Source organism: Blennius ocellaris (genome assembly GCF_963422515.1).
Source record: "Blennius ocellaris genome assembly, chromosome: 7".
Taxonomy (NCBI): Eukaryota; Metazoa; Chordata; class Actinopteri; order Blenniiformes; family Blenniidae; genus Blennius; species Blennius ocellaris.
The window spans coordinates 30,179,960-30,206,408 of record NC_137656.1 but is presented as its reverse complement, the minus strand read 5'-3'; the positions used below and the strand labels follow the sequence as shown (position 1 = coordinate 30,206,408).

General features: G+C 45.4%; 1 protein-coding gene across 1 annotated transcript in view; it reads right to left on the bottom strand.

Annotated features, from left to right (window-relative positions):
* Positions 1-26,449, bottom strand: part of LOC308132059 (3-hydroxy-3-methylglutaryl-coenzyme A reductase-like) — a 34,149-nt gene that overhangs the window by 6,111 nt on the left and 1,589 nt on the right. The window contains exons 2-17 of the mRNA XM_080499002.1: positions 23,857-24,033; positions 23,472-23,583; positions 23,297-23,384; positions 23,133-23,217; positions 22,953-23,058; positions 22,144-22,250; positions 21,947-22,063; positions 21,682-21,842; positions 20,135-20,582; positions 17,721-17,915; positions 16,518-16,676; positions 13,929-14,086; positions 13,731-13,836; positions 12,161-12,331; positions 2,263-2,403; positions 2,035-2,193 (exon numbers count right to left, since the gene is read on the bottom strand). Coding sequence (XP_080355128.1) covers positions 2,035-2,193; positions 2,263-2,403; positions 12,161-12,331; positions 13,731-13,836; positions 13,929-14,086; positions 16,518-16,676; positions 17,721-17,915; positions 20,135-20,582; positions 21,682-21,842; positions 21,947-22,063; positions 22,144-22,250; positions 22,953-23,058; positions 23,133-23,217; positions 23,297-23,384; positions 23,472-23,583; positions 23,857-24,021 — 2,478 coding nt within the window. The 5' untranslated portion in view covers positions 24,022-24,033. The remainder of the gene's footprint in view (positions 1-2,034; positions 2,194-2,262; positions 2,404-12,160; positions 12,332-13,730; positions 13,837-13,928; positions 14,087-16,517; positions 16,677-17,720; positions 17,916-20,134; positions 20,583-21,681; positions 21,843-21,946; positions 22,064-22,143; positions 22,251-22,952; positions 23,059-23,132; positions 23,218-23,296; positions 23,385-23,471; positions 23,584-23,856; positions 24,034-26,449) is intronic.

Genomic DNA, 26,449 nt, shown 5'->3' with positions numbered 1-26,449 from the left:
AGTCTTTATCTCAGGAAACAAATCAAGAAATCGCTGCAGCACTTTGCCGCGACTCAACCAACGGACATCGCGTGAAGGAGCAGGTCTCCATACACGGCATCGAGCTCATCCAATAATGCCTTGAATAAGCGGTGCTGAAGCGTTTTTGCTCGAATCGAGTTGACCAGTTTGACAATCACAGTCATAGCATGAGAAAAGTTAAGGACCGAAGTCCGGAAAATCTTGGTCATCATGGCAAAGTGCAATAAATCCAGCACGCACACCGCACATCGCTGGTGCTCCATCAGTTGTAATTGCTACCAGTTTGTCAAGGGGGATTTCATTTTCGAGAGCATGTTTTTTGAACTCCTTGTCAATATCTTCACCTCTCGTTCTCTCCTTTTGGTGCAAAAGAGTGAAGAGATCCTCTTTTGTTTTAGAATCCGAAAACACCATCCTGACAAATACAACGAGCTGAGCCGTGTCCATTACATCCATGCATTCATCAAATTGTAGTGAAAAATATTCACAGTGTCATAAGTCTTTTAGTAACTGTTAATCCAAGTCCCTTGAAATTTCTTCAACCCTTCTTGACACTGTATTTGGGCAGAGCTGGACACTGTGGAGTGCGGCTTTGATTTCTTCTTTGTTTTTGAAGCCACTAAAAACCATCTCTGCAGTGATGGCCATTGCCTCCTTAAATGAATCGCCATCTGTAAAAGGCTTCTTGTGTTTTGCCAAAAGGTGACTTACACAAAATGAAGCTTCAGTTGCAACCTTATTTTGAGCAACAGGTTTGGTGAAAAGCGACTGCTGGGCCTTCAAACCTGCTTTCAGCTCAGCAACTTTCTGAGCACGGATTGCGTTCTTAGCGGGGAAGCTGTCCTTGAAGTTGTTGTAGTTTGTGTCGTGGTGCCGCTCCAGATTCCCTCTTTTAGACAGCGCTAGAGATTTGTGGCAAAGCATACACACACATTTGTTTTTCACCACGGTAAAAAGAAATTCCTCTTCCCGTTGTGGATGAAAATTATATGTTTTCAACTTCTTTCTTGGAGTAGCCGCCATGCTGGATGACAACATTGAAGTCTATTGTCTATCAAGGACACTGGCCAGGTGTGCCGTATATTGTCAATTTGCACAGTTAAAGGGCCAGTACCATTTGATCCTATTGGTCAATTTAATGTGCCAGTTACACTGAAAAAATACCAGGACGGATGAGAGAAACAGAGATAATTATAAAAGCCCCATTTCCATCACACAAAAAGTGCGGGAATGGACAGTTATGGTTTGGGTTTCCACCACAAGAATTTTGGATTTTCCGGAAACAAAAGCTCCAAAGCTGCTTGTTGTGAGTACTCAGGACCATGGAACGGGTCTGATTTTGAGGAGCCTTCTGCTGATTGGTCAGTGATTTACTTTATTACTTTATTATTCATTTTTGATTATTTTGACTTTCTAATCCCGAAGTTTCATAACCTTTTTTTGGTTCACAAAAAAAGTTGACTGAGCAGGAAGAGGAAAAGGAAGAGGAAGAGGAAGAGGAAGAGGAAGAGGAAGAGGAAGAGGAAGAGGAGGACATGATTTGATTTGTTATTGACCAATATAATAAAAATACATGACACACATTTACCAGGTTATAAAAAAACATGTCTCTGAATAAAAAGTGACTAATACATTATATATGGTGTGGTAGTATGTACTATATTTATACTATAAAATGTATTTCAGACCAAGAACAAACGCTTAAAATTTTTTACAAACTTACTTATATATATATATATATATTGTTCCTTCAGATTGAAGAGTATAAAGAGATACGCCTTCCCTGAAAGTTTCATTGAGATATCTTGATTATTAAAGATGTTTTTATGTAGAAAGTTATGTTGGTCCAATTCATACATCACCCAAGATTAGAAATTTCCATTAATCTTTGAGTAAGAAAATATTTGTCCGGACAAGTCAAATGTTCGCCCTGTTAATGATTTATGAATAGATCCAGAGCAGCGATATTGCCCGTCTTGTGCATTTATGAAGTAATTTGAAGACTTGCAGTACCTGCAGGCATGCTTGCTGGGGGGCCAGGTTGGTGCCACCTCCCACAGTGCCCAGCTCGATGGAGGGCATGGTGCAGCTGATGTAGAGGTCCTCCCCGCTGGGTCCTGATGCCTCCATCAGGGTAATGCAATTGCTGCTGCCCACTGACTGTGCTGGGTCCTGCAGGACACACAGTGATCAACACAGGAAGAGCAACGTGCTGCAGCGCCTCTTCCAAACTGCACTCACTTGTCCACAGGCGATGTAGATGGCGGCGACCAGGTTGGCTGCGTGTGCGTTGTAGCCCCCGATGCTGCCAGCCATGGCTGAGCCCACCAGGTTCTTGTTGATGTTCAACATCACCAGAGCTTCAGCGGTAGTTTTCAAAACCTACGAGGGGAAAGAGAAACATCATGATGCAGCAGTAGAGGCTTGGGTATGGTTCTTGAGGATGCCATAAGCTCATCCTGATGAGGGCCAAGAAGCAATATCTCATTACAGGTGACAAGTCCATTTAAGCAAGTTTCTGCACCAGTTCCCATTCATTGGTGAAATGTTATTGTAGCAATTACTCATAAATCATCAATCAAACATTTTAAACCATTGAACACTCATGTTGAATGATTATCTGGTCAATGCAGATTTAATCCTCCAGATATTCAGTTCAAAACTTTGTTGTTGTTTTTTAGAACCATTCATAAAAGCAAACACTTTGAAAGTTTATCTTAAAGGAAAAAGCTATATTTTTGTATATTCATATATAAGGAGCTTTAAGTGAAAAATAATCCTGAGTCTGAGCTTTTTTTTGCATTTGAGTGGCAGTGGATATACTTTGATTCACTTTTTAACAATATGTGTGGTATTTGCACTATTTATTTTGAAATTACACTCTAAGCAGTTAAAGCACAAGAAAAATCAAAAAATTGTTTAGTTTAAACTACAGTTCAGTTCAAATAACAAAAACATTCAAATGTTCTAATAACTGTGTTGGGTCAAGCATCCATTGTTCACTCCCTCCTGACAGGGGGAACAGAGAAAATCCTGGAGACAGAATGGTAGAAATGGCCATTGGTCACGTGACCCCCACTGATGGGCCCCCTCAGACCTCTCCTGTTAGCTGCACCCCTGTACCTCACCACCAGGGGGCTCCACCAACTCTGACAAACCCAGAGGAAGAGGCTGCTCTCGGAACCTGAGACTCAGACAAAGACACACGTCACACCCAGTGTCATGGCTACTCTGTATGACATGTTGGTGCTTGAGGCCAACCTCCATTCACCATACCACTCCCAGTCATCTACCCAGGTAGACCGAGTCAACCACAGCACCACCCACATACTCCGGTATGGTAACAGTGGTGGTACAGATGGAGATGTGAGCCTCCAACGGGTGCTGGGGACCAGTGGGTCCACCATACACCACTCCACAGGTTCCACTCCCTCCAAAAGAATGACTGGTAGAGAAATGACCTTACACTGCACCTTCTGGACCAGCCAGAAGAGGTCAGTGTTGTCACGGCCTGCACTGCAGAGCCACTCAATCAATTTACTCCCTCGGAGTAAGGTTGACTCCTGCCCCAGCAAGGGAGGAGAACCTCCACCTCAGGAGCAGAACTGATTTTTATCAGTAGGGTTTAATGACAGCTTGCTCAGCTCCCAGCAGGTACATGTACTAACCCTGCCACCATCAGAATCTAACTCTGCCTCCTTAGAAAACAGTTACAGAGCTCAAGTTGAACCGTTCAGGGAAATAGTCACTGTAAACTCATATCCAGTTCTACTCACACCACTGAGCATGTCTTAGACTAGGGGTAGGGCCGATCCCATCCAGTATTTTTATCCGGTTCCGATGTCAACATAATTCACGGATTGAAAATTTCTGATCCAACCTGCAGAGATTTCTGATCCATGAAGCCTCGTCTGCTTTATTGTTGATGAAATAACTCCACAGTGCTTCCCTGCTGCTGCTCTGCTGGCTGGCTGCAAACTGTGGACTGAATTTCCTGAAGGGAGGCGGGTCTCAATGAGCCGTGGAGTAATGAGTCAGGAATACCACTCCACAGTTTGCAGCCAGCCAGCAAGCTAACGTAGTAACACTGTGCTATCCAACATGACAACATGTTGCTGTTTGGACGTATTTTGCACTCAAAATACTGCAAAGCAACTCAGCAACATGGATGTTATCAAAGCAACGCAGCAATGTGGATGTTATCAAAGTAACTCAGCAACATGGATGTTATCAAAGCAACCCAGCAATGTGGATGTTATCAAAGTAACTCAGCAACATGGATGTTATCAAAGCAACGCAGCAATGTGGATGTTATCAAAGTAACTCAGCAACATGGATGTTATCAAAGCAACGCAGCAATGTGGATGTTATCAAAGCAACTCAGCAACATGGATGTTATCAAAGCAACGCAGCAATGTGGATGTTATCAAAGCCTTTGCCCAGCAGGTGGCGCTCTGCTGCCAGACATCAGTGTTTTAAAACTCCAGCTCTCCAAGAGAACAGCTCTGACATCAAAACAATGAACAGCAGCTCCTCCAGGCTGTCAGCAGGAGATTCTCACCTCCGTGAAGTTGTGTCCTCCTCCACGCTAAACTCCCTGAAAATAGTCCCAATGGTTGGAGCTGCTTAGAGCTGGAAACATTCTGTTGGTGCTGCATTGATAAAGACTTTCTCCAGGGATTAATAAAGTGAGTGTGAGGTTTTAAAGATAGAACTAGTTTATTATGAGAGGATGACGTCACGCAGACCCCCACATTGACATTGGCAGGGGTCGGCAACCCACGGCTCCTTGAGCCTCCACTCCTTGAGCCTTGAGCCTCTGTCCCACTGCAGTTCATCCCGGAGCGGGGTGGTATGGGAGGTAAGGCAAAGCGCACCCAGAGCAAATTGTGCTGTGCAGTCCCGCTACAAAAAGTGGTAAAATGTGGGTGGGTCGTGAACGACGCAGCGATGTAACGTCATTACGCACGAAGAACGGGCTCCACAGCTCAACTGGTATCTGCTGCGCTGTGGAGCGCCCACAGTTCCAGGAGGTTCATTACAGACTTGTTGAGAGTGACGGAACATTCTAGTGAATTACACAACAACTAAAGGACATTAAAGACACACCATCACACTCATGGTTCTAACAATCCAGATCTCCACATTTATCTTCCATTTTAATAATGTGTAGCAATAAAGGAGCTGAGAGCTGCAATGCATTATGGGAGTTTCTGTCTGTCCTGTTTTAAATGTAATTATTGGGGGTTATGTTAGGTTTGTAGTGTTGGTATTAATTGTGTTGTGTTTTTGTTGCTTAGTTCATGTAGTTTAGTTTATTAGTTGTAAGTTGTCAACCAGCAGTGAAGAAGGTTTTGTGTGTCGTGTCCTGCTGACATGGTCTTCCTGGGGGAGTGTAGAAATAAAAGACTGATGTGCACGTTTGTTGTGAAGTATAAGCTTGTCCTCTAGTGTGCTTCTTTGACATTACTCACCATAATATCACAGTGATTTTGTGAGTGACAGTGTAGGCATGTGTGTGTGTCTCTCTGGGTGTTGTGTTCAGTGGGAAATGGGACCAACTGGCTCTTTGAGCATTAAAGGTTGCTGACCCCTGACCTAATGGAACTAAAATACTTCAGATTCAGATTCATTTTATTTGCCATTTGCAGTAAAACCACATTGGAATAAATGTGTAAAAGTCCCCAGTGTGCACAAGACAGGTACAGCCATAAAATAACATTAATTAAAAAGTACATAAATAAAACAGGATAAAAGTACAGAAATAAAACAAAGAGAACAGTAAACAATTGACACTGTGAAATCGATCGACTGAAACAGATTCAATAAAGTGCAAGATCATTCATAAAAGTGCTCTGTTTAGACTGATAACAGCTTGTGGAAAGAAGCTGCTGGCATATCGAGATGTCCTGCATCTCAGCGAACGATATCTTCTGCCAGAAGGAAGAAGCTGGAACAAGGTTTTTCCAGGATGGCCAGAAGAGTCATTGACGATTCCAAGTGCTCGGTTTAAAAGTCTGGATTTATAAAGAACTTCCAGAACAGGAAGCTCACAGCCCACAGTCCTCATTGCAGAGTGGATCACCTTGTTTAGAGCTCTCCTCTCTTTGTCTGTGGTGTTACCAAACCACACAGTCACAGAGCCAACAAGTAAACTTTCAATGGTGCAGCCATAAAAATTAAGCAGAATCTTAGAGTTAGTGGTAAATTCTCTAAGTCTACGTAGAAAGTAGAGACGCTGACGAGCTTTTTTAACAACCCGGTTAGTGTTTTTGACCCATTTCAGGTCTTTAGAGAGAGTTAAACCGAGAAACGTGCACTCCTCTAGAGTCTGCACCTGGGAGTTATCAATAATGACAGGTGTGTGAGAACTGTTCCGGCTAAAGTCAAAGACCAGGGGCCTCATTTATAAACGTTGCGTACGCACAAAAGAATGCGTACGCCACTCTCTACGCAAACCGTGGGATTTATAAAAAGAGAACTTGACGGGAAAATGTGCGGTCCTCCACGCCAACTCTGACCCAGGCGTACGCACATAACTGGGGGAAGGAGAAACTGCGCCACTGATGGCAGAAGAAAGAAACGGGAGAAACTGTGTGAAACCGATCGTGTAAAATAAATAGTTATATGACCTCTCATATATGGACAGTTTATTTGCAAGAAGTGGATAGTAAAAAATAAAATTTCTACAATGAATAAACAAACATACTCCCTGGAGTGCACACGGGAAACATATGATTAAGACAATAGTAAGACAACAGTAGGGTAAATTATGTTTACACTGATATGAATGCAGTGTAACATCCTATATCATATAGCCCATATAGCAGTGTTGGGCGCAGACTGGAGGCCGGCGCTGTACGTGATGGGTGGCTTCTAGGTACGGAGAATTCATGTGGAAATCCTGAGACTTGCAATTTTGTAGGAGTGTTTAACCCGTTCACCGACCTTGCAGGCGACAGTGGAGAACCCTAACCCTCAAGCGGTGGCTGCTCACCCCTTTTCCTCACCCACAAGGCGCAGAGGAGAGGACCTAGAATCTATAGTATTGTGGAGCGCACCATCGGGCTCCTGAAGGGCAGGCGGCGGTGTCCCCAGGGCTGCCCCTGGCCAAGTGGGGGCCCTAAGCAGGATTTTATTTTGGGGCCCCCCTTCCAATAACATAATAATACTAATAATACTAATAATAATAATAATAATACTACTACTACTAATAATAATAATAATAATAACAATACATTTAATTACTAACGAATCAAATGAACAGCCTCTATCAACAGTGGAACAAGAACTTTATAGATCAAAAGTGGAACAATCTTTTTTATTTCAACAACATCCCACCTTCAAGTGAAGCACGAGCCTCTTCTTGTTTGGACTGTTTCTTTCTTTTGCTAGCTCCTGAATCGTATTGACGTTTGGAAGCTCTCTCTCTCTCTCTCTCTCTCTCCCTCTCTCTCTCTCTCTCTCTCTCTCTCTCTCTCTCTCTCTCTCTCTCTCTCTCCGGCCTCGGGCTGACTTGGTGGCGGTGTTCTACGCGCCTCTCGGCAAAATGCAGCGCATCCTTTGCGCATTTGCAGAGAATGATGATACTTTATTGACCCCGAGGGAAATTCAGTTCACTTGCGCAAAATGGGGCCCCCATGGATCGCGGGGCCCGACGCACAGCGCGTGTTCTGCGTGTAGGGAGGGGAGGGCCTGGGTGTCCCCCTCCACCTCCGTCACCACTCCACTCAGGAGGGATTCCCCGATGACCCCCGCCAGTGTTTCCTCCAGCGGGGTGAGCTCCGGAGGGCCCGTCCCCCCGCCCGGGGCACAGACGCTCTGCCTGTGTGACGCCAGGCACTTTTTTGTGTCTACTTTGATGTCGGACCACTTTTTTTCACCTCAGCCACACTCCGACCTTCTGAGGCCACAGCATTGACACCATCCGCCACATGCTGCCACTCTAGAGCCTTTTTGGCGTTGGTGACCCCAACACTGTGTCCACCAAATAATATCGCCTTCCTCTTCTCCACCTCCCCGACCAGAACTTCCACCTCACACTGGGTCAAATTGCGTTTCTTGGCTTTTCTTTCTGCTTTCGGCATGCTGTCAGTCGTGAATCAATATTCATGAGAGGCGTTTCTCTGAATATTTATAGGCCAATATGGGCGTGGTATGACCCGCACACAGGTGCGCCACATTTAGAGTGGATTGTGATTTATAAAGGGAAATCGGCGTAGGACGTGCGTGCGCACTGTTTTATAAATCAGGATATTTTTGTGCGTACGCACTTTCTGTGTTTCGTGCGTACGCCAATTTTGACGTCAATCCTACGCACAGTTTTATAAATGAGGCCCCAGTTCACAGGTTTTTGATGCGTTCAGCTGGAGGTTGTTAGCTTTACTCCACTGAACCACATTTTGGATCTCTGCTCTATAAGAGGAATCATCATTATCACTGATGAGACCGATGATGGTGGTGTCATCAGCATATTTGATTATCAAGTTAGAGTCAGAGGAAGATACACAGTCGTGAGTGTACAATGTAAAAAGCAAAGGACTCAAAATACATCCCTGAGGAGATCCGGTGCTCACAGAAACAACATCTGAAAAACAGTCCTTGATTTTCACTCTCTGAGATCTGTCAGTTAAAAAGCTCAAAATCCACTTACACATGGCAACACTCAAACCGAGAGACATGAGCTTTTCAACCAGTTTACCTGGGACAAGGCAATTAAAAGCAGAGCTATAATCAATGAAAAGCATTCTCGCGACAGATTTGCTATTGTCCAAGTGACTGTACACAGAGTTCAGAGCAAAGGAGATGCATCCTCAACACTCCTGTTCTGTCTGTAAGCAAACTGGAGCGGGTCAACACTCACAGGGATCTGGCTCTTAATGAAGTCCAACACGAGCCACTCAAAAGTCTTCATAAGAACAGACGTGAGGGCCACAGGACGATAGTCATTAAGGCAAGACACGGGAGTTTTCTTAGGAACGGGGATGATGGTCGACTCTTTAAAGCTGTTCGGCACAGTACAGTTCCTTAGCGACAGGTTGAAAATGTCTGTTAAAACAGGGGCAAGTTGCTCAGAGCACAGTTTCAGGACACGAGGAGGGATGCCGTCCGGGCCTGGGGCTTTCCGGACTGTGGTCCTGGACAAGACCCGCTTGACTTCCTCCTGAGTCACGGTGAAGGCACCTTGATTGAAACAATCGGGGAATACAGCAGGACAGGCATCCGCAGATTCAAAGCGACAGTAGAACGTGTTAAGCTCATTTAGCAGAGCTTGGCCAACAGATGCAATGTTCCCAGCACTAGGTTTCCAGGACGTGATGGCTTTTATACCGTTCCACATGCGGCGAGGGTCAAAATCAAAATAACCCTTTAATCTGTCCCCGTAACTGCGCTTTGCAGATTTAATCGAACGTTTCAATGAGTAGCAGGATAACTTGTAGGCCACTGTATCATTAGATTGAAACGCCAAAGCACGCTCATGAAGTTTCAGTTTCACTTCCGCGTTCATCCATGGGTTCTGACTACAGTGATCCTTAATGACCTTCTGTGGGACACAGCAGTCAATGCAAAAGTGAATGTATCCAGTCACAGCGTCACAGAATTCATTAACATCATCTGACTGAAATACAGACCAGTCAGTGGCGTCAAAGCAGCCCTGTAGCTTCATGTTAGTCTCCTCAGACCAGCACTGCACAGTGCGAGAAGTTGGTTTATGTTCCCTGCTCCTCTGAGTGTACGAAGGAAGAAGGAGAACAGAGGAGTGGTCAGACTTCCCAAAAGGAGGTCTGAGACTGGACCTGTAAGCTCCCTTCACATTGCTATAGCAGTGATCCAGAATTTGTGCTCCTCTTGTAGCTTGAGTCACATGTTGGTGAAAGTTCGGGAGTACAGTTTTTAAATGACCTTTATTGAAGTCACCAGCAACAATGATGACTGCATTAGGATGAGCAGCCTCATGTTTGTGGAGGATCTCGCTCAGATCATGAAGAGCTTCAGTATAGTCCGCTCGTGGGTGGATGTAAACGGCGCATAAAAATATCACCGAGAACTCCCGGGGAAGATAAAAGGGGCGACAGCTTAAAACCAGGCCTTCCAGATTAGCAGTACATGTTTGGTTCATGACTCGAGTGTCTGTGCAGCAGCTCTGATTAATTAAAAAGCACACACCTCCACCTCTGGATTTCCCCGTGGTTTCCTTTTCTCTGTCCGCGCGGTGAGCAGTGAATCCCGGGGGCTGTACGGCTGAGTCCGGGACGTTCGTGTGGAGCCACGTCTCGCTGAGACAGTACACGGCGCAGTCTCGTGCCTCGCGCTGGCTCTGGACCCGACACAGGAGCTCGTCCGTCTTGTTCGGCAGAGACTGGACGTTTGCCAGGTACATGGAGGGCAGAGCGGTCCTGGAGGAGCGGCTTCGAACGAGCAGACCGCCTCGTTTACCCCGGTGTCTGCGCTTCCGCCGCCGGCTCGTGGTACCCGGCTCCACGCCGCGGAGAGTACGGCGGAGATGCCCAGTCCCGTCGCTCTGTTGGCGGCCACTGTAGCGGCCCGTTTGCCCTGCTCCACGGGCCTCTCCAGTGGGGCACTGGTGGAAGCTAATGCACCTCAGTTCAGGTAAGATTCGCGACACTACGCAAACTTGACCCCGAATGTGGAGAAGTGTCTCTCAGTCGTACTTCACAGTAGCAAGTGAATCACATACAAAACAGACCAACATGAAGATTGTGCACAGCAGAGCTCTCACTGTGGCGCCCTGACACGGCGCCATCTTGCTCTAACCACAGTCAGCACACAGCTTTCCAGCCGGTGCTCCGCCTACTTTGTATTTCATTCATGTTTGCTGGCAAACTGCACGAAATGGGTATTGTGGTTGTAGGTAGTTAGAAAAGAAGTTAGAAGTCTGCCCAGACCAAAATTTAAAAAACCATTGACGGTGCTGGAAGAATTGTTTGGCTGGTGTTGGGGCCGACCCCCCCCCCCCACAGCTGCAGAGGAGTGGAACAGGCCATAAAATAGCAGGTGGGTACACAGCCCCCCGGTTGGGAACCAATAGAAACTCAGTCGTGAATGCAGACCTTCACGTCCAGCCACTCATTGGTTGAACTGACTCGAACACCACAGGTGTCCCAAATTCAAACTATGTAACCGTCTTTAATCAAGCTGCAGCCGGTAACACGGAGTGAACATCAGTTTGTGTACGAATGCAACATCTCGCACTCCGTTTCACCTCGGACACCAGTGATCCAGCGAAGCTTCAAAAGCCACTCCGATCTCTGTGTGAAAGAACCGGGGAATCGTACCCACACCTTTCTTGCCAGATCTTTCCTCTTTTCTTTCTCTCTCTTCCATGAACACCGACACCCGTTGCTGCTCGCTGTTCAAGATTAGATGATAACCCTTGTATATAGCCACCAAACTGCCACATTTTGCCATTGGATCCGTCCATACGGCCACTGGAGCTTTAACTGCATGTTCCCACATCCAGTTAAAACTCATGTGTTCGACACCTGATGTCGTCACGTGACCTAGGAAAGTGTCTTTCAGTCGCCACAGCAACTCAGCTCTGTGTCCGTGAAGGCGTTCCACCATCTTGACTGCGAGACGCCCCCTGCACCCCTTGCAAGTCTGTGCTCAACACTCACTATCCCTTTTAATTAGGTTTTGTTATATCTTGCACAGAAATATGAATTAACTTAAATAAATCCTTTTCAAAAGAGACTGATAGTTTGGCAATTACCCATGTTATTATTAATGAATAAACAATGAATTCAGCCAAATTAATAATGTTTAAATAAAAGGCACAAAGTACATAATGAGAGTATAGCTGAGTCCAAAGTAGTTGATTCTTGTGAGTGGACCATCACCTATTTGACTGTGTTCAAAGTTTAGAAATTCAATAACCAACATCAGATAAAAAAAAGCTAATTAACACAAGAACTTGGAACAGAACAGGAGGTGATGAAAACCTAAATACCAAACAGATTTTTCTCAGAGGTATATTCATATTGGGAGAACTGAGAGGATCAGGTGCATCCCTGAAGCAGTGAAATGTGCCAGCTAATATTTACAGACTGAAGCATGAGGCTTCAGTGGTCAGGACAATAAATGAGTTGCAGATTGTGATTGTGTTGGCTCTCTTCACCTCTCTGACCACCTTGGCGGGGATGGTGGCTTCACACACAGCAGACTTGCCCCTGCCTTCAATCCAGTTGATGGCGGCAGGTTTCTTGTCCGTGCAGTAGTTCCCACTGACCGCCACCACCTGCAGATCTGGGAAGTGCTGCTGCAGTCTGCAGAGAGCCTGCTCCGTACCCTGCAGGGGGTAAAGAGGCAGACATCAATAACTGAACCATGCAGGGGGCAAAGAGGCAAGCAGATCAATAACTCCCATCAGATACGTGACTAACCTCATGAAAACACACAAAGTGAAGAGTAAATGTTTGGTAGGCCAAATGCATCAACCATCATTTGTTCTTATTCATATTCAACGTATAATAGAACATAATATAATATAATATAACACAACACAACACAACACAACACAACACAACACAACACAACACAACACAACACAACACAATATAATACAATATAATATAATATAATATAATAAACTGCTAAAAAAATTAAGGGAACACTAGAAAAACATATCCCAGATCTCTAGATCTCAATTAATGAAATATTACAGTTGAGAGTCTTTATTGTGTGCACTGAGAACAAAATAAGATAAAAAAAAATATCAATGTAAATCAAAATAATTAGAAGGTCTGGATTTGGAATCCTATCAAAATTGTGTAGAATCACACTGCAGGCTGATCCAACATCATGTAAGAATGGGGCTCAGTAGTGGGCGTGGCCTCCACCTGCCTGCTTGCAGTGGACAGTGTTCCAGTGTTGCTAGTGTGGTGAATGTTGGCCGATGAGTTGGAATGTCTTCCTGAGCTCCCTGCAGGTGAGGAACACTGCTCTACTGAACTGTTGTTTTCTTTTCTTTTTTCCCTTACTTAGCTATTTACGTCTTAGTTTTGCCATACAATTCAGTTTTTGAATTTATTTATTTGTGTTCCTTACCTAGTTGTGTCTTGCATTAAGTATTAAGAGAGTTAATTGTGCAAAAAGCAGAATTTGGACAATCAGAGCAGATTCTCACGATGGGATGCTGACAACTTGTTATTGAGCTGCAGACAAACAGCTGGAAAGAGAGTCAGTCTCCTGAATGGACAATGTTTCTCCGACACACAACCATGTGAGCACACACTGCCATGTGCACCGCAGATGCTGATTTATCAATTAATTAATGAATAAATTGCTCTCATCTTCACTCTGGAGAAGCTATGTTATATAATTTGGATTTACAGAGGCTGTGGTCAATTCACACACTTGTGAATAAGCATAAAAGAAGAAGAGGAGGAGAGGCTCTGTTTCGCTTCATAAACTAAAGTTGCATTAGTTGTTTGCGTGTGACAGACCACCCACTAACAACTTCATCCTGTCATCTCGTCAATGAAAACTCACATGATCATTACATTTTAGTCATCAAAGATCCATGTTTAGATCGTCACGTCTTGTTATAGTCATGAAAATAAGCGTCATCATTGTCAAAAACAACAGTGCTTGGAAGTTAAAACTCACTCCCTTGACTTAACAAATAGACACAAAAGGCTCTTCTAGTAAAGGAAAAGAAAAGGATGCATTGATAAAAGTATTCCGACCTTTGAGATCATGTTCATGCCCATAGCATCTCCAGTCTTGGAGTGAAAGCGGATGTAGAGATTCCTCCCAGCCAGAGCAACCAGCAGCTTGTCGAGCCGAGCGAACCTGCAAACAGCCACCGCAGCATCCGCAGCCGTGAAAACTCAAAGAAACACAAAGAAACAGTCCGCACTCTGGAGGCGTCAGCGGGTTGTTACCTGCTGGTGCTGTCGAAGGCGTCTTTGACGCACTGGAAGCCGTCCGTGCTCTCCAGCCAGGCCTTGACCTCTGCGGCCTGGCAGGCAGAGGGCAGGCGGACCACCGGACCCCGGGTCATGCTGTCGGCCAGGATACGGCTGCTGGCTCCACCGCTCAGCTGTGACACACAGGAGACAGGTCCGGCTGAGCTGCACCACAACAACTCCACTGTCACAGTGGCGCAAATTCGCCATGCACAGCACCCACCCTCAATTAACACTTTTCTGAAAGAATCACATCTGTGGCCACATGGTGAAAATGCAGCAGTCGGAATCTGAAACACTACTGTCTGCAGTGGACCTGATCTAAACGCTTCTCTGCCGTGGAGCAGCTCAACTGAACCGAGGTGTCATGAGCAGACAAATGTATTTATTGTCAATGAAACAAGGATGTCTAACATAAGACCCGGCGACCAAACCCAGCCTGCAATCCCAGTCTTTTCTTTCTTTCTTTCTTGAGTGGTGAGAATGCTAGGTACGAGCTTTATGGATGCAAATTACTGTTAAACCCAAAACAAGAAGAAGTCACTGATTTTATTTTTATTTCTTTTGAGGAGCAAACACAACACTCAGTAAAAACATGCACAATGCAATAGCTATAGGAGACGTTTTTTGGTTTTTTGGACATTTGTTTTTGCATCAGAGGTTTTCATTAAAATTGGATTTTGTTGAGATTGTAGTCATTTTTCTTAGTAATGCAAGTAGTTTGGTTTTGTGAAAATATCTACTACATTGTCATCACATATACTCTGAGTCACAACAAAGAAAAACTTTAAATTGAAGTTATTATGTGACTATTTTACCAGTCCCACCCACTGAAGAGCAACTTTTTTTTACCCTAACCTGTGTTCAAGTACATACGCAGCTAGTCCCACATATACATTCACACACATATGCATTTACAAATAAAAACGCTTTGTTGTTAATCTATTTATATAGATTTTTACATTTGTAAATGTGTATCCACTAAACCTTTTTCACTGTGGGGGGTCCATTTCCACGACACCGGTGTTCTGATCCACTGCATCATGAAGTTTTTATCCCGGCTCTCAAGGTGGAAAGATTCTTTCACTGTCACTATTCCCTCCTGCTGAGACTGATGGAGGCGGAGCCTATTACTGCTCATCTCTCCCCCTCTCTCTCCTTCCTTCTTCTCATCCACTTGTAAACCAACATGGCCGACCCGTAGTGGTTTGACTGGCGCTCGTATTGTAGTTTTATCCTCCATATCAGTAGTTTATAGTTGACTCTCCCTGATAGCATCTGATTCCTCTTCAGTCACTAGAATGTTGGCTGCTCTACATTTTATTAACCTTTATGGAGTTTTGTTCTCCGCACACCGTGTTCTCTGTATGGTTTCTTTACAAGAACTAGCCACAGTGCCCTCCTGTGGCCCGGCAGACTAACGACATCATTGTCACCTTAGATCAGGGGTGTCAAAGTCAGATCCTCGAGGGCCGAAGCTCTGCACGTTTTCCACGTCTCCCTCCCCTGAATGTCCTGATGGTTCATCACCAAGTTCAGCACAAAGCCAGATAACCAGCTGCTCATTGCAATCAGCCGTGTGGAAGCAAGGAGACATGCAAATCGCGCAGGGCTGCGGCCCTCAAGGACCGGAGTTCGATATGTGGGCCTTAGATATAAACACTCAATGCCACACAGCCTATCAGCGCCTGTTGACGAGGCATGCCTACAGCGCCGCCATCTTGGTCTCCTGCTGGTGATAAACATATAGATTCCAGGCTAGAACATCCACAAAAACATTCGTAGCTCGCTTGCTGGTCCACGGAGCAACACAAGTAATACTTCATTCTAAAGCTGAGGAACACCTCAATCCCGTGGGATGGAGCGAAAAGGAGTCTACAAGACTCCTTAATCTGCCTCCCAATAATTTTTCCATGAAGTTTCCACAGGCTTGCTTCTCACTTTGTGCTTTAATCTAGCCATTTTTTTCGTAGCTGGAATTAATAAATAAAGCATTAGTGTGGTCCTGGAAACCTTCTGAACCAGTCTGAAAGCTCGTCTCTGGAGCAGCACAGCGGTCGGAGTGAGGATTGGCCCCAGAGTGGCCCTAGACATCCATGCAGTAATTAAAATATTTCAGTATTAGTGAACAATATAGAATATGTAGTGCTTTGTTGTTTGAAAAGTATTTTGCTTTGCTGAGGCACCAAAATGAGGGTGACACCTTTGGTCTAAGTGAAAGAACAAATCCTCATCCACTTGTCCACTTGTTTCTCTGACTGAATCCAGTCACAGAAACAAGTGGACCAGCAGACAGCAGTGATAAAATGTTCCGTCATAGAAGACGTAATAAATACCAGCAAGAAGAAATAAAGAACAGTTTTTTGTTTTAAAAAAAATAAAGAATATATCATTTTATCTTGAAGAGCCAAATGTTGTTTGACACAGTGATGTGCTCCAATGGTTTATCTGCAACAATATAAGTGTAGTCATATGATATCATTGCACTGAATCAGATTAGCGTTTTCTGCCACAGATCCTTCCTCTGGGCTCTGCAGCGCGGTGAGGGAAACAGAGAACACTCACTGCTATGGCTCGACATCCACGGTTGGTGCTGGCCACCAGGCAGCCTTCAGTTGTGGCCATAGGAACCTGGAACTGCTTTCCGTCCAGATGCAGTGGTCCGGCCACGCCCACCGGCACTGGCATGTAGCCAATCACGTTTTCACAACAGGTTCCGACCACCTGGAAAACAAGAGTGTGTGAATTGGAGAAGAGCGTGGCAGTGGCGTGCAGCAGCAGAGTGTTGTGCGGCAGTGACATGTAGCAGCGGCATGTGGTGTGGCAGCGGCGTGTTGTTTGGCAGCGCTGTGTGTGGTGTGGCAGTGGCGTGTTGTTTGGCAGCAGCGGCATGTGGTGTGGCAGCGGCGTGTGGTGTGGCAGCGGCGTGTGTGATGTGGCAGCGGCGTGTTGTTTGGCAGCGCTGTGTGTTGTGTGGCAGCGGCGTGTGTGATGTGGCAGCGGCGTGTTGTTTGGCAGCAGCGTGTGTGGTGTGGCAGCGGCGTGTGTGGTGTGGCAGCAGCGTGTTGTTTGGCAGCGGCGTGTGTGGTGTGGCAGCGGCGTGTGTGGTGTGGCAGCGGCGTGTTGTTTGGCAGCAGCGTGTGTGGTGTGGCAGCGGCGTGTCGTGTGGCAGTGCCGTGTCATGTCATGTGGCAGCGGCGTATTGTTTGGCAGCGCTGTGTGTTGTGTGGCAGCGGCGTGTGTGATGTGGCAGCGGCGTGTTGTTTGGCAGCAGCGTGTGTGGTGTGTGGCAGTGGCGTGTTGTTTGGCAGCGCTGTGTGTTGTGTGGCAGTGGCGTGTGTGATGTGGCAGCGGCGTGTTGTTTGGCAGCGCTGTGTGTTGTGTGGCAGCGGCGTGTGTGATGTGGCAGCGGCGTGTTGTTTGGCAGCAGCGTGTGTGGTGTGGCAGCGGCGTGTGTGATGTGGCAGCAGCGTGTTGTTTGGCAGCGGCGTGTGTGGTGTGGCAGCGGCGTGTGTGGTGTGGCAGCGGCGTGTTGTTTGGCAGCAGCGTGTGTGGTGTGGCAGCGGCGTGTCGTGTGGCAGTGCCGTGTCATGTCATGTGGCAGCGGCGTGTTGTTTGGCAGCGGCGTGTGTGGTGTGGCAGCGGCGTGTGTGGTGTGGCAGCGGCGTGTGTGGTGTGGCAGCGGCGTGTCGTGTGGCAGTGCCGTGTCATGTCATGTGGCAGCGGCATGCAGCAGTGGCGTGCAGGCCAGTAGGACGCTCCCCTCACCTTGGAGTAGTCGTAGTCGGTGTATGGCAGAGAGAAGAGTGCAGAGGGAGACGGCAGCTTCGAGGACAGCATCTGTCTCCGAATGGAGACGCCTCTCTCCGGTCTCTCCATCATGGCTTCCAGCTTGTATGAGGGGATGTGTTTGGAGTTGATCAGCAGCATGACCTCCGCATCGCTCAGGAAACGAGGTCCCAACTGAAGAGATCAAAGCAATGCAACACTCTTTGAACAATGTTGAAGAATCAAAGGTTCTGAGAAACTGGTTCTGCTTTGATTCTAACACGGTTGGAGTATTGTAACGGTGTGTTTACACCACCTCATTGAGGGTGGAGCACATTACACCACCTCACTGAGGGTGGAGCACATTGCACCACTTCACTGAGGGTGGAGCACATTACAGCAACACACTGAGGGTGGAGCACATTGCACCACTTCACTGAGGGTGGAGCACACTGCACCACCTCACTGAGGGTGGAGCATATTACAGCAACACACTGAGGGTGGAGCACACTGCACCACCTCACTGAGGGTGGAGCACATTACAGCAACACACTGAGGGTGGAGCACACTGCACCACCTCACTGAGGGTGGAGCATATTACAGCAACACACTGAGGGTGGAGCACATTACAGCAACACACTGAGGGTGGAGCACACTGCACCACCTCACTGAGGGTGGAGCACATTACAGCAACACACTGAGGGTGGAGCACACTGCACCACCTCACTGAGGGTGGAGCATATTACAGCAACACACTGAGGGTGGAGCACATTGCACCACCTCACTGAGGGTGGAGCACATCACCTCGTGCTGCACCGTCTCCACTGTCGATGGACTCCAGAATGTTCCTTCTGGTCTCTAAAGCACTGGAAGGGTTCATCTGGGGCCTAAATCATCTCAGACTGACTTGTCGAATATCAAACCTCCAGACCTCGGAGGTCCTCAGGAAGAGGTTCAGTGTTCCTCCAGTCAGAAGAAACAAGGTGAAGCAGCCTTTAGTTCCTCCCTCCTCACCTGTGGAACAAACTTCCTGAAGCACTCACTTCTTTTAAATCACCACTTCAGACATTCTTATTTGCACAGGCAATAATGAATAAACTATATATTTTACTTACTTTATTAAACTCATCTTAATAACTTGCTTACCTTAGTTATTATACTTTTCTTCATTATTTGTTTGAATGCATTTCTTTCATTTCTTCTAAAGCTTTAATGTATTTATTTTATTCTGTATTTCTTTCATTTCTTTTATTTCTCTGTAAAGCACTGTGAATGGCCTTGTGTTTGAATGGTGTTATAGAAATACATTTGCTCTATAAATACATACATTATATTTCGCTCCTTTTATTTGGTTAATTAAGTTGAACTCATAAAAGAATAGTGTGGTTTTGTTTGTTATTTTGTTATAGAGCTCACCCTTAACCCAAGTTAGTCATTACCCTTGTTATAAAAACTTTTATTGGAAATAAATGATTACTCCCGCTGAGAAAACATTTCGTGTTTAGGACAGCATTCCATATTGCGTTCAAGTAACTTCTCGGCTGGGCAGAGCGCCACGACTAAAGACCTGCAGACTCCCTTGTTGAAGCTATAAGAACGCGACGAAAGTTCAGCAGTGACGTCAACAAGCTGCCGAAAGAAAGCTTTTTCTGCAGGACTGTTCACACTCCGCAAGACGCTGCCGAACTTGCAGGCCGTGCCCCCTCACCGCAGGCCACGCCCCCTCACCGCAGGCCACGCCCCCTCACAGCAGCCACACGTCTGTTAAGCAGCGTTTTCAATTTTCAACTGTACGGTTTATTTCTCACCTCCTGTGCTGTCAGACACATTCCCCTGAACTGTTCCCATGTTAGGTACATTTGTACTTTATGTTAATTATTAGGACTTGATATAATGGGAATTAACATTTTGTAAGTTATCGTTGATTCATGCATGTCTATTCTAACCACTGTTCACTGTTTCACACCTGCAAGGGCACGAGTCTTTGTATTATTGAAACTGTAGCACTCTTTTGTCAGGCAGCCTATGTCTTGTGGAGTATGAATTGGCCTTAACAAGCAGCTGAGTGAGAAAACAGAGGGACGCCACACATTAACGTGAACATCGTCCAGTTAACCTTGAGAGCTGAATTAAAGCAGCTTGTTTGAAAGAGGGAAAACCTCATGTGAAACCTAATGACAGGAGCAGGTTGAAGCCAGAGGAAAAGTGTGAAGGTGAACTGAGTTTGTGCAATTAAATCTTCCAGGGACACTCTAATAGCGTCAGCTCCAGAGACACAGTGATGAAGCTTATTACACACAACAGCTCCAAACCTGCAGTCTGAGCGGAGGGATCAGAGCCTGTGGACTGAACAGACACAGAGAGATGGAGAGTGGGCCGAGGCAAGCTGAAGCCAGGACCTTTGAAAGCCTCACCTCAGGGTGGTTGAGGACAGCCACACAGTCGTCCAGGCCTCGGGGCTTCTGCGGGACACTGGGCTGTGCCGTCTCACACTTGGACTCTCCGTCCTCCTCTCCCACCACGAAGAGGCTCCTGGGCAGGTTCTCAGTACTCATGGAAGGCTGTGGTCGGATCACCTCGTCTTGGAGGACGAGGGGAGGTTTCTGCTTCACTTGTCCATCTGCTGCAGCTTTTTCTCCAGGGATAGGATTGTCCTCTACGATGGCGGGCGGTGGCGGTCGGGCAGCGAGCGGCTCCTGTCTGCAGCAGGTCTGTGAGGACCGGGCCGGGGAGGACATGGTGATGGGGTTCTTCAGAGACAGTGTAGACTCTAACTCCACCTGCTCGAAGAAGATATACTTGACAGCCAGCATGAGGGCCAGGACCAGACAGATGACCTGCTCTACGTCCATGGTTATCATCCTGTAGGGGAGACAGGCAGTCACAGGCACGTTAGTTATTGATGACGATTTATCAAATCGGAAAATTCATCCATCATAATCTTCTTCTGTTTTTTTAACTCAGGACGGAAGTTGCTAATTATGAAATGACCACTCTAAATGAAACTGTTTCACAGTGCATACCACCTGAGAACATGCTGAGCTCCACCACTGACCGAGGTGAGCCTGAGAGGCTACAAACAATTCCATGTGGATTATTTATTTATCCATCATTTTAACTAGAAGCATTATAACAGACTCTTTAACTCCTCCTGACAAGCTGCAGCACCTTGTTTTCACTCATAAATACAGCAAAAATGATCAACATGAAGGATACCAGCAGTTTTTCATCAAATATAAAGAAGAAAATAACATAAACCTCACGTTTATTCTATTTTGAAAAAGGAGTCTGCAACAACAGGAGGAATCTAAGACGGGTCAGGGGGATGCCTTTTCCCAGCATGGTAAGTCCAATATTTTAAACCACACATTTTTATAACTGAATGTAGTGAAATTATAAGTAAACTTCAGGGTAAAACAATTGCAGCCTGCATGTTAACACTTACAAGTTACTTTTTCTCAATTAAAAGCCCGACAAGACTTGTGCATTTATCATCCCAACAGCCATTAATCAATACCATATTTTTTGCACCTTTTTTAGTGGTTTGGCTGCTCATGTGACTTAAAAATCAAAACATACATGTGCATACCATCTGTGACAACTTGATGTCACTGTATGGCAGCAGAAAGCTGATAAAGCGCCACAGAAAAACCTCTATTACTGCTTTATTTAACTAACAGGGCAACAAAAAGAAGAATCAACATAGCAGAAGCAGCTTGCTGTATGAATTGAATGTGCCACAGTTTTAGAATCAGTGCTGTAGTGTACCCAAGTGTGTTTAAAAAAACTTCAGATTTCATTTGAAATTCATTGTGCAGGGGGACACATTTCTTTCTGTGCATATGACAATAAAAACTTTGAATTAATTTGTGAAAAATGAGCTCTGATTGCTCTGTTTGTGTGAATGCATGGTGAATTTTTATGAACAATGATGCCAAGAACAGAGGAGGAGCGCCCCCACCTGGTGAGGTAGAAGTGCCAGAGCGGTTTCTCAGGCTCAATCCTTCTGGGTGAGAGGTGGTCCAGCTCCATGCCCATCTGAGGGATGTCCACTGTGGTGTTGATGGACAGGGGCTCAGCGATCCAGCGGCTGTGGGCATGAACCATCACCAGGCCAAGAGACTGCACGGAAGATGGAGGGAAAGCAATCAAAGAACAACATGAATGTGACACTGTTGCCACAGAGATTCATGGGGGGGGGGGGGGGGGGGGGGGAGTGGCATTACCATGATCATTTTGACTCTCTGGGTCACAGGGTTGGGCTTGTTATCCTCCTCCTCCATCACTCTGGAGAAGTGGCTCAGCTGCCAGATGGGATGGCCCTCCTGACTTTCGCGGGACAGCTACGAGGAGCAGGAATGGTTATTGGGACTGAGAGTGGAGCACAGGTGAGGGCTAAAGCGCAGGAGAAGTGTCCCTTTACCTCCAGTACCAGGGACACGCAGGCAGGGAAGAAAGTCATGAACACAAAGTAGTTGGCCAAGACAGACATGCATCCGAAGCCACACATGATCTCTAACTGCCTCACACCTGGAAAAGTGCACAAGTACAGGAATTTATGACACATGCACACCTTCATTGTGAAATTAAATTGTGAAAAATTGAAAATATTGGAAATGTGAAAATTCAAACCCTTCTAACGCCATATCAAGAGTAAATCTTTACATCAGATCTTTTTAAGTACAGAAATAAGAAAAAGAACAAAATGTGCAATCCGTTTACAAAATTCTCAGAGGAAACAAAACATGTCTAAATGGGAAATCTTGCCGATGTCGTATTCAGTTCTACTCCCCTACAGAGTCATGTGCTATTTACAACAAACATTGTTAGAAATGTCTCCAGTGGGTCTATTGTCAATTGTTTTATATATCTGTCAGAATAGCTTGTCAAAATCTAGAAATGATCTTTAATAAAGATCATTTCTCCATGTGTGTAGTGATCCTGATGACCTGAACTGACTCACCACACAATGCAAACTAAACTGCCAACCTGGTGGTCCAATAAATTCATTCAGTGAAAGTCCAATTTTGGCCTGTTGGCAGAATGTTTGACACCCCTGCTATATAGGCAAACTGCTGAAGGTTGCTTTTTTCTTCATGTTAACAACTCACATTTGTAGAAAACCCAAGCACAACTAAGATCCATGACTTCAACACTTCAAGCCACAAAAATCTGGTCTATCGGCACTTTAACAAAGTGAATATAAACACAGGAGCCCATCCAAATTGGTACCTGACATGGTTCCCACTCCGATCACTAAACACTCCACCAGAGCATCCAGAGTGAAGGTCGGTCCCAGTACGGCCATGCCACGAGCAATGTTGTCCCTCACTTCATCCTGGAAGAGTTACGGTGGATTATGAAGAATGTTCAGGTGAATCTGCAGTGTAAAAAGTGGAAACTTCTACACACCTGAGAACTGGAGCTCAATGCAAACTTGGCAAGAGCGCATGCTTTGGAGAGATCGATGAGAAGCAGGAAGAAAGGTAAAGCTTCACTGGAAGAGAAATCACAGTAATTAATATGAGTTATTGACAAAGAGAGACGTTAAAAACTGGGGAGAAGTTCATTCGTACTTCAGACCGGTGAGCTCTTTATCCAGGAAGTGAATGACGACCGTGCTGAACACGAAGCTGGAGAAGATGGTGAAAAGTCCTGCAATGCCTGCAACATGGTAGATGATGCATTTTAGCTTGAAATCAGTTGACTTGGACATCTTACAAACACGCTTGGCGAGCAGTAGCAAATGACCTAGAATGTATTTGGATCCGAGCTGTCTCAGGTTCTGGAACTGGAAGTAGATGTAGATGATGGCGATGCAGCGAGTGATGGTCAGAATGATGATGTCACTGCTTAGGATTTGCTGTAAAAAGAGCAAATGCTATGTATTATATGCTAAATATCACTTTTAGAGCAAGTTTTTGAGATGCAGAGGCTCAAAACAGCATATATTTATTTGCGAAAGTAGAATCTGGTAGCATGAGGCCCGTTAGCCCGTAAAAATCCATAAATTTAGTCTCTAGTCCATCACATCTACAACTTATACTAGAAAAAAAAAAACGTATTTCCTCCAAAAATAGAAAGTGAAACATGTCGATTATCAGTGTTGTTCTAGCAGATCTTCTCCAAGACTCACCTCCTCTGTTTTGGGGCAGTCGAAGTTCCAGCCGCAGATCTGGTCGTTTCCGGTGAACATGTTCATGGACATCATACAGATGGTGAGCGTGACGGTGCCCACGATCACCTCCCAGGGGTGCGAGGCCACCAGGAGGCCGTGGGCGCGGAACAGGCGAGTCAGCATGGTGTGGAGGCACTGAACCAAAGAACATCCACACATAACTCTCATTAATATCATATAACAAATCAATCTTAGCTCCAGCCCACACCAATATAACTACTCTTATTATTATTACTATCATTATTATTATTATTGAATAGCTAATTATTGAATTGCTCGTGAGAGTGGACACTGGTGCAAATGGCTGCTGCCCTCTGTGATTTTAACTTTTGCGATTTTTGCTCGTCTGTTCATTTCATCCTGTGTTTTCCTGTAAACTGTGTCTGCTTTTTACATGCTTTTTGGACTTTTGTGTGTACATCGCTGCGCTGATCCTGGAGGGCCGCAGCCCTGCATGTTTTGCACGTCTCCCTCCCCTGAATGTCCCGATGGTTCTTCACCACGTTCAACACAAAACCAGAGAACAAGCTGCTCGTTGCAATCAGCTGTGTGGAAGCAGGGAGACATGGAGAACGTGCAGGGCTGCGGCCCTCGAGGACCAGAGTTTGACATCCCTGCTTCTGGGGCTTTTCCTCAGGAAAGAACCAGGTTTCAGTCCTGGTCCAGGGCCAGATTTAGCACCAGTTCTTTGTCTTTCCACCTCCAAAGCCCCAGAACTATCAGGGGCTAAACTAGTGCTAAGCCGGCCCCACATTATTGCTGGACCAGAGGGGGGCCGGAGGACCACACACAGCACAAACTTTGTGACCGAGCAACCTGAGTGCGACTGCGCCGGTCTCCACCTATTCTGGTGCATCACAATGGAGGCAAACGTTTAAGATTTACTTAGCATTTCTGCGAGGTATCCTCACATCTACAAGAGTAACCTGAGACTCAGAGGCCGGTACGTGGACCAATGTGCATGCGTGGAACACACGCTGCCACAAGTCCAGAAAGGGAGTATGGCCACAATCGTGTGCGCACCGCGGACACTCACGTACTCTGCGCACTCGCGGACATAAGTAGCATGTAGAGGCCTTTATCCTCCACACTGCTGCTGCTCCCAAATTGCAGGGGGCAGTGCAGACACCGTCACGGACCTCCCGGTACATGGTATTTGCTGTGTTTTGAAGTTAAGATTTTCTGTGCTTATATTTGTTACATTAAGTCTTGTGCATATTAATATTTAAAATTCCTTATTTAATTTCTATCTTGTCGTACTTGACATTGAACTTTCTTTGTATTCATTCTGCGTGGAGAAATGTTTCAAGGAATTTCCCTCTGGGATTAATAAAGTATCTTAACTCTAATCTATTGTATTCTGTCAAAATTCGCTGAAAGACTGGAAAAGAATGATAAAACCACGAAAATCAGGTACAAAAACACAAATTGTAATTTAAATTCATAAAATACAACACAGGTTTTTGTACATGTTATCTAAACTACTGTAAATATGAAACTTTAGAAGCTGTGTCAGCCTCAGTAAAGCCTATGTTGTTACATATTTGTAGTCCTGGTAATTTCTTGTTTGTGACATTAAGGGGAAAAAAGGTAGAATTTGAAACTATTCATCAAAACTTTCACTTGTTCTCCCAATTCCATGACCTCTGAGCCTGGTTCTATAGGTTTCTTCCTATTAAAGAGGAGTTTTTCCTTTCCACAGTTGCTTATGCTTGCTCATGTGGAATTGTTGGGTTTTCTATGTACAACTGCCTTGAGTTGACTGTGTTGTTTGGCGCTATATAAATAAAGTTGAATTGAATTTGACCACAACAAACACCTAAAAAACACAGTAACTTCTATCACAACTTTCTGGAAAATCTTGGAGGGACTGGCTGGTAGTAGGGAAGCACCGAGCCACGTTTTTTCACTTCTGATCCGATACCCGAGTTTGAATATCTACCGATGCCGGTTCTATTCCGATACCAGAGCACTGCTTGCTTTAATATTATTATTATTATTATTATTATCATTATTATTGATTTTATGAGGCTGTCATAAACTCCTCTCTACAGTAAAGTAATAAATGTAGGAATGTTTGCATGTATTCTCTCAAAAGACAACTTGATGTTAGTAGAAGGTCAGAAAAGGAAGCAGTACAAAGTATTTTAGTTCCATGTGGACAATGTGGGGGTCTGAGTGACGTCATCATCTCATAATAAACTAGTTCTATCTTTAAAACCCCACAATCACTTTATTAATCCCTGGAGAAAGTCTTTATCAATGCAGCACCAACAGAATGTTTCCAGCTCTAAGCAGCTCCAACCATTGGGACTATTTTCAGGGAGTTTAGCGTGGAGGAGGACGCAACTTCACGGAGGTGAGAATCTCCTGCTGACAGCCTGGAGGAGCTGCTGTTCATTGTTGTGATGTTGGTGTCGTTGTCCTCGGCAAGCTGGCATTTTGAAACAGTGATATCTGGTGGCAGAGCGCCACCTGCTGGACAAAGGCTTTCAAAACATCTACATCAATACTTTGCAGTGTTTTAAGCGTAAAATCCGTCCAAACGGCA